Source organism: Oncorhynchus tshawytscha, linkage group LG09 (genome assembly GCF_018296145.1).
Source record: "Oncorhynchus tshawytscha isolate Ot180627B linkage group LG09, Otsh_v2.0, whole genome shotgun sequence".
Classification (NCBI taxonomy): domain Eukaryota; kingdom Metazoa; phylum Chordata; class Actinopteri; order Salmoniformes; family Salmonidae; genus Oncorhynchus; species Oncorhynchus tshawytscha.
The window spans coordinates 78,605,941-78,614,373 of NC_056437.1; the positions used below are offsets into that span (position 1 = coordinate 78,605,941).

An 8,433-nucleotide genomic window follows, 5' to 3' on the forward strand; every position below is an offset into this window, starting at 1 on the left:
CTGCTTGTAGGTTTGTGTTTCCTTTAGTATGGCCTTGCTGAAATTGTGTCTGTAAAATAACATTTGAATCCGTCCAATAGTAAAAGGTCATGGAGAGCTAATCAAGCTTTTATTCTGAGTGGAAAGGGTTCTCAGAGTTCTGATTCGCTAATGCAACTTCCTCTGTCGGAGAAGCGCAGGAGGAGAGAGAAGAGAGAATTAATAAAAGCTCAGTGGTGTGATTTCTGAGAAAACAGTCCTAAATATCTTTCAGAAGAGCCTGAGATTGCAACAACAACAACACTTCTGGGTCTATGTAGCTCTGCTTCCACCTCAGCTCCCCACATTTAAAGGACTCCGGAAAGGTGCAGAGTCAGACTCCAGAGAGAGGGTTTGCAGATAGATGGGTACTTATTGCTTTGCAGACAGAACATATTGCTTGTTACTTGCACACATCCATTGCTTGTTCACAACCACTAATGCATCCTGAACGATAAAGGAGAGAGTCCATAGAATACTTTATATGGCTGGGCTGTTAAGCTAAGAATCATTGTGTGTAACCCCCCCGTTTACGATTTGAAGTTGGAGAAAGCTAAATGGTGACCGTGCATGCTGCATACGGTAGCTATGAGTGCAGATGTGCATGATGCATATTTATACATGTACTGTGCATAACCCAACACTTCTCTATTTCTGATTTACTTTTATTCAACCATATCATAAAAACAACAACTCCAAGTGGGTCTTAGGTAGATTACATAACAGCTTTAGAAATCCTGAAGTATGAACCATGGACAGATCAATCAAATCCCCAATGAAATGTAACATAAGCATAAACCCATAAACGTAATAGTCTGCACGTAGTTTAAATCCATTCAAATGTCTTATATTCTATATCATGCTGCTACAGTGAAACCACTCGATGTCTGTCCGTAACACAGAATGGCTCGACAATAGCAGCCGAATGAATCTCCAAATCATTTAACACTGTGAAAGCCCTGCTCCACTCCATGCATGCCTAGTGTGTGAGAGTGCGTGAGGGCCTGCCATGCTGGCGATTGGGTATCATTAGTTATGGCTGCACCCCCCGTGAGGAGGCATGGTGTCCCCTGGCTGGGAACAGCTTGGAAGACCATGCAGGGGTTGGATGCTGGAGGCTCCCACCGTAAGTCAACCCCACTGGGAAAGGGAGAGCAGAGGAAAGGGGGTCTGGTGGAGCTCAGGAACAGGCTGGAAGCTGGTTGGTGGGGAGGAGCTAGCAGCAAATGGTGAATGACTCTAGTAAACACGACTGACTGGCTGCCATCCGTTGATACGGTTCCACCTGTCTGGAATACGCTGGGTGTAGGTATGCACTGCGGCGTAACCTGTTTACTTAAGATAATACATTAAGCTTGAGGCTTGGGCTAAATTGCAGCAAATGTATGGTGAAGGACGGCGCTTGTGTGAACTTAGACATATCAGGTTTCCATGCAAATATTGTACCTTGCGGTCAAGTGTAAAATGATAACGAGCCAAGAGGAGTTGCTTGCTCTCCTGTAGCTGGAAATAATCCTTGTGGTTTGGGAAAAACTTACTGTAATGTCTATGTTTAGCCACTAGCTTCAACCCAGCTGCATTTACAGTGACTCATTATACATATAGATGAACCATACACCTGCATTCAACAAAATAATCATATTAAAGCCTATTTTAATATTACAATAATATATGCATGCATCACATGAATTGCTGCCAGTCTGGAAGACATATTTTTATAAAATACTCTGTATGAGTTTTCTTTCTTCCTGACTTTTGTGCATTCATGTTTGGATAAATTCTTCAACAGCAAGCCAAAGCTAAGATAAAATAAAAAAGCAATGACCTTTACTTCACACCTACAACTTTCCACCCTTGCATTGCCTTTGGCACCATATTACCCGGGACAGACACGGTGGCCTGTCCTGCCCTCTAGCAGGCGCCTATTGTCCCTTGCGATTTGCATTGAAGCTTCACTAACATAGACCGTACCAGTTAACACGACTGTGGTGACCGTGCTGATACCTGTGCTGTTTGCCCTTTCCGATGCATGCATCACCGGTTAAGACAACAACAAACAACACATCGCTGAGAGACGTGGACACTGACGATCCCCAGGGAGTCTCCAGACACAACCACTGTGTGAGATTCCCCAGCTTTGATGACCAGGGGGCCTGAAGCTTCAGGGCTCTTCTCCAGCAGGTGACGAACAGGAGGTGCTTGCCGCACCAAACCTCTGTCCGGCTTAGTTCCTCATCCCTTACGCTTCAGGATGAATAAACAAGCACCTCCTTTCCCGCTGTTTCTCTCTCTTCCTCTCCCTCTCTCTCTCGGTGGTACAGATTTGCCAGAATGGTATCTTACTCTGTTCTGGATGGAGAGTGATGGGAGCTGACAAGACAATGGCATTGTCACTGCTGTTGTTCAGGGTCCTGGGGGTGCTTTACCAATGTGTACCACTCTGACAGGCTGCAAAAAGTAGAAGAGTGTGTAAGTGTGTGTGTGTGTGGGGGGGGTTGTAGAGTAGTGGTGCCAGGGGGAGCAAAGAGGAGATTGACCAAAACAAAACAGGGAGGACGCTGGGACAGAGAGGGAATTTAGGGGAACCAGGTCTAGAGAGAGCGAGTCACTTCATGTGATCGTTACCTTCCGTTTTGGGTGTTACATTATCAATAACGAAGACAACCTGCAATTAAAATAGCAAAAGAAGATTGCTTGTTCCTATTCGTCTCCCCAGCCATCAACATGACATTGATTCGTACAAAAAGCTCTCGCTCCCTGGCCTTACTCCCAGTCCTATAGACTCTTTTCTTGCCCTCCTGCTCACCAAACATTCATGCTCAGACTGTGACCTCTGTCTTGCTGTTGGTGGGCAGCCCCTTGTTTTTGGGGTGCATGTGGGGCGACTGTCCATAGCCCAGAGGCTGGGAGAAGAGTTCCGGGAGCGTCTCAATGCTGAACTTCCGCTTGTTGGAGTAGGCCTGCCGGCGGCTGTTGGGCTGTTGATGTAACTGCTGTTGATGTTGTTGATGTTGCGGATGCTGCTGATGCTGCGCATGCTGCGGATGCTGTTGCAGTGCCTGCCCGATGTGGGAGGCCGTTGGATGCTGGACATGGCCCTTACTGGGGTCCCAGACTTTGAAGGCCGAGCTAGAGGTAAGCGGGTGGGTGTTAGTCTTGGAGATCTTGGGCTTGGGGAGCTGGGCGGCGGTGATGGTTATGGCCAGTGGGGCGTGGATGTCTGGAGGGGGCAGGAAGGGCTTGTCCTTGTGAAAGGCGATGGGCTGGAAGGTGGGGGGCGAGGAGTGATGGCGGGAGTAGTCCACCATGGGGTAGCCCTTGTAGTAGTCTCTTGCTGCCGTATCTGCTGCGAGAAAGGGGAGGAGACAAAGGTGGGCGAGAGAGAGAGAAGAATGTGGTTAGTGGTATAGAGGTCAAAATACCTTACAAATAGTTTTAATATTTTCCTTTGACATGGTATCCACTCAACCTGTGGGTCCACAATGAGTTATATGGGTCAGAATATCTACCTGGTACCCCCAGAGACCTCAACAATGTCCTCCTTTGTTCAGATACAGTAAGAGCTCTGTTATCCAGTGGCCAAACCCCTAAACCAAGTTAAAACAAACAAAACAACAATGAAAATCTGTAAGGATCTGCTGCACAAGCATCTCCTCCCTACTTTATCATGCTGTAAAGACAAGTGTGATTCCAGGTAATTACATTGTACACATGTAATTAAACCAGCCATAGCAGTGTAATAGACCCCATCATATTGTCGCTGTAATAAATGCTGGAATTGAAGAGCACAGATTTATAAAATTCACTGAGTTACCCCACTCATATCACTTCAATAGCTTTGAACCTCACCCAACCTCTCTGTTTTAATTAAATGTACACATTTAGGCAAGTTATACAAGACACTGTGTCCCTTTCTGGAGTCACTTGTATGCTATTCTGCTGCCAAGGGACGAATTAAGGTGAGACACCTCTCCCCCTGTGTTAATCCTTGTGCCGTTGGCTGTGTATTATATACCATGAAAGGAACCAGTAGCTTTAACACCATCATCCCTAAACCAGCCAACCTGTCAGGTAAACCTACAATGACATGGAGGTAGAGCTGCACAGAGTGTACAGCATCTTACACCCACAGGGGCTTGCATCTGTGTGTGTGTGTGTGTGTCTGTGTGTGTGTGTGTGTCTGTGTGTGTGTGTGTCTGTGTGTCTGTGTGTGTGTCTGTGTCTGTGTGTGTGTCTGTCTGTGTGTGTCTGTGTGTGTGTGTCTGTGTGTGTGTCTGTGTGTGTGTGTGTCTGTGTGTCTGTGTGTCTGTCTGTCTGTCTGTCTGTCTGTCTGTCTGTCTGTCTGTCTGTCTGTCTGTCTGTCTGTCTGTCTGTCTGTCTGTCTGTCTGTGTGTGTGTGTGTGTGTATGTGTGTATCTGTGTGTCTGTGTGTGTGTCTGTCTGTCTGTGTGTGTGTGTGTCTGTGTGTGTGTGTGTGTGTGTGTGTGTGTGTGTGTGTGTGTGTGTGTGTGTGTGTGTGTGTGTGTGTGTGTCTGTCTGTCTGTCTGTGTGTGTGTGTGTGTGTGTGTCTGTGTGTGTGTGTCTGTGTGTCTGTGTGTGTGTGCTTGAGAGGGGGGTTAAAATGCCTGAAGCCCTGTACCGTTAACGTTGAATGAAAACAAATAAGAAAAAAAAGCAACAGCAACTGGCGGATATGCTGGAGTTTTGAGGGGAGTAAAAATAGAGTGGGTTTAGAGTGTCGTGTCGTATTAGTGAGGGAGCCCTGAGTGCTGCTTCATGAGGTCACAGCCGCCAAACCCTCAGCCCTCAGACACTAACAACCTTGTTCGCCCCACTGTTGTGTCATTTAGGTTTTTCTCCCCTATTCTGTTTGAAAAAATTATCCTGGTTGTTTCTTTCCCCCCTCAGCCTCTGAGTGTGTGTGTCTGTTTTATAGTATCTCAAAGTGCATCAAAAGCAAAAAACAAACAGGCAATACATCATCATGAGTAGCCTATCTATAGCTGGCTAGATCGACCAATGGAGGCCAAGTCTTTGAGTGCATACCTCCTCCAAAGATGGAGAGTGAGGGCTACAGGCTATCCTTTCCGGTTCATATGTAAAGCCGTAACTGATGGTGCATTGAAGACAACAGGGAACACCCCCAAAAAATGCTCCGACTGAGAAAATTGTTTTGAATGGTCAGCCAACTCGGAACTACAGGTCAGAAACTCGGGCGTTATTCTAGAGCTCTGACTTCTCCAACCTGAAGATCACAAAGTTATGATTTTTCCCACTGTGAGCTAATTTTGTTTCCGAATTCCCAGTTGTCTTGAACGTACCAAAACTAATATGTTTCGGCCATGGCATACTTCATTTTTTACAATACAGTATGTGCTAAATAGCATGTAGTGCAATTAGTACACAGTATGCAGTTTCAGTAAATAGTAGGCAAGCCAGATTTCGGCCTATGTGCATATTGTTTATTTTTTTAAACTTTATTTAACTAGGCAAGTCAGTTAAGAACAAATTCTTATTTTCAATGACGGCCTAGGAACAGTGGGTTAACTGCCTGTTCAGGGGCAGAACGACAGATTTGTACCTTGTCAGCTCGGGGGAGAGGAGAGAGAAAGGAGAGGAACTACAGATGTATAACGCTGCTTTAAATGGACAAATCACTGAAATGATTTTACGCAAGGCATTAAACGACTATTATGCTGATAATGACAGTGCTCTTAAAAGGCCTGATTTCATGTTGTGGCATGTGCCACGTTTGGCAAGTCATGGGAGGATTAAATGGCTATGTTGCCAACGCAACTGTATACAGGCATGTGTTTATACATTCTAAATATTCTAAAGGATAAGCAGCTTGATTCCAGCAGACCATGTGACAGTGTAAACCCTGTCACATGGCTTCTCTAAAGAATAGCAGTCTAGCAGGTGCCAAGTCATTCATTCTGAAGACTTCCATTGATCCCCACAACACAGCCATTTTGAGGCCAAGTAGGGGTGTGCTGTAAAAAGCCAAATTTTAAAAATGACAACAACTGACATTGCACCAGACTAGACCGACATTTTATCTCTTTATCTTTACTAGTGATGCTCGAAACCCATGCTATCCAACTACTACCATGCTTGCTAAGAAAAATTTGCACGAAAGTGACCTCGGGGTTGCAGCAGCATGCGTTTTGTCACGGGGAAACACTGACGTTCTCGGCCGACGGCACAGGAAGTGCACGGTGAGAGAGCATATGCGCTGAAGGCGGGGGACCGGCAATGAAGCCTCGCTGCCCTCTCTGTCCATTTCTCGCCTTCTCCATCACTTTTTCGCACTACCCCTTTGTGCCCTAGCAGAAATTCTCAGGTCGTTAGTGTTTAATTAAGATATAGGGCTACAACTACATCCTGGTCCAAGGACCTGCTGGTACACCTGGCAGAAGTTGGCTGACGCCTGAGCCAAAGCCGCTGAACTACACTCTGTCCTCTCAATGACTTTGCCAGCACGTGGTGACGTGCCGTGTTGTTTATTGGCTTGCTGGGGGTTACAATCACGTGTGAAGAGATGAGAGGGCTAAGCCTATATCCCAAATGAGTTGCTGTGTGTGAGAGTGCCCTTATGAGTGTGTCTGTGTGTGCCCTTATGAGTGTGTCTATGTGTGCCCTTATGAGTGTCTGTGTGTGCCCTTATGAGTGTGTATGTATGTGCCCTTATGAGTGTGTCTGTGTGTGCCCTAATGAGTGTGTATGTGTGTGCCCTTATGAGTGTGTGTGTGTATGTGCCCATATGAGTGTCTGTGTGTGCGCTTGTGAGTGAGTGTGTCTGTGTGAGCGCTTGTGTGTGTCTGTGTGAGCGTTTGTGAGTGTCTGTGTGAGCGTTTGTGAGTGTCTGTGTGAGCGTTTGTGAGTGTGTCTGTGTGAGCGTTTGTGAGTGTCTGTGTGAGCGTTTGTGAGTGTCTGTGTGAGCGTTTGTGAGTGTCTGTGTGAGCGTTTGTGAGTGTGTCTGTGTGAGCGTTTGTGAGTGTGTCTGTGTGAGCGTTTCTAAGCCTATATCCCAAATGAGTTGCTGTGTGTGAGAGTGCCCTTATGAGTGTGTCTGTGTGTGCCCTTATGAGTGTGTCTATGTGTGCCCTTATGAGTGTCTGTGTGTGCCCTTATGAGTGTGTATGTATGTGCCCTTATGAGTGTGTCTGTGTGTGCCCTAATGAGTGTGTCTGTGTGTGCCCTTATGAGTGTGTGTGTATGTGCCCATATGAGTGTCTGTGTGTGCGCTTGTGAGTGAGTGTGTCTGTGTGAGCGCTTGTGTGTGTCTGTGTGAGCGTTTGTGAGTGTCTGTGTGAGCGTTTGTGAGTGTCTGTGTGAGCGTTTGTATGTGTCTGTGTGAGCGTTTGTGAGTGTCTGTGTGAGCGTTTGAGTGTCTGTGTGAGCGTTTGTATGTGTCTGTGTGAGCCTGTGTGAGCGTTTGTATGTGTCTGTGTGAGTTTGTATGTGTCTGTGTGAGCGTTTGTGAGTGTGTCTGTGTGAGCGTTTGTGAGTGTCTGTGTGAGCGTTTGATGTGTCTGTGTGAGCGTTTGTATGTGTCTGTGTGAGCGTTTGTATGTGTCTGTGTGAGCGTTTGTATGTGTCTGTGTGAGCGTTTGTATGTGTCTGTGTGAGCGTTTGTATGTGTCTGTGTGAGCGTTTGTGAGTGTCTGTGTGAGCGTTTGTATGTGTCTGTGTGAGCGTTTGTATGTGTCTGTGTGCGCGTTTGTATGTGTCTGTGTGAGCGTTTGTATGTGTCTGTGTGAGCGTTTGTATGTGTCTGTGTGAGCGTTTGTATGTGTCTGTGTGAGCGTTTGTGAGTGTCTGTGTGAGCGTTTGTATGTGTCTGTGTGAGCGTTTGTATGTGTCTGTGTGAGCGTTTGTATGTGTCTGTGCCTCAATGTCTTTCCATGTTTCATTAACATTGTTTAGATTCTCGTGCATCAACCTGCTTTTCTGCTTTTGTGGCCATCTGCAAGCATTTGTGTGTGTGTGTGTGTGTGTGTGTGTGTGTGTGTGTGTGTGTGTGTGTGTGTGTGTGTGTGTGTGTGTGTGTGTGCGCGTAGGCATGTGTGTGTCCACAGGACCATACAGCCGTGAGGTGGGCCCTTCTCGATGATGGCCCGATGAGCCGGCATGCCAACCTGCTGTGCCAGAGGACCCCAGCTGGCACCACGGATGGCAGCCACGCCATTGTCTGTACAACCTACAACTATGTGTCTGTGTGAGTGTGTGTAGAGTGTGTGTGTGGTGGGTATAGTGTCTGTGTGGTGTGTAGAGTAGCTCTAAAAAATGTATGCTGTTTAAAAGTGACTACATTAAAGAGCGGACCAAGTCATCCACATACGTATTCGGTTTAGGGTCCTCCTGGTGACAAGGGTTGGGGATTATAAAATGTGCTTTCATCAAACAGAAAGG

The 8,433-nt window shown here is 46.6% G+C and overlaps 1 protein-coding gene across 2 annotated transcripts in view; it reads right to left on the minus strand.

Moving 5' to 3' along the window:
* Positions 1-594: 594 nt before the first annotated feature.
* The window catches only part of LOC112259217 (protein shisa-8-like), a 72,770-nt gene continuing 64,931 nt past the window's right edge, over positions 595-8,433 (minus strand). The window contains exons 4-5 of one of the 2 annotated variants that reach the window (XM_042327520.1): positions 3,528-3,605; positions 595-3,361 (exon numbers count right to left, since the gene is read on the minus strand). In XM_042327520.1, the coding sequence (XP_042183454.1) occupies positions 2,838-3,361; positions 3,528-3,605 (602 nt within the window). In that variant the 3' untranslated portion in view covers positions 595-2,837. Of the gene's footprint in view, positions 3,365-3,527; positions 3,606-8,433 lie in introns of both variants that reach the window. The other variant, XM_042327519.1, reaches the window with a different exon arrangement.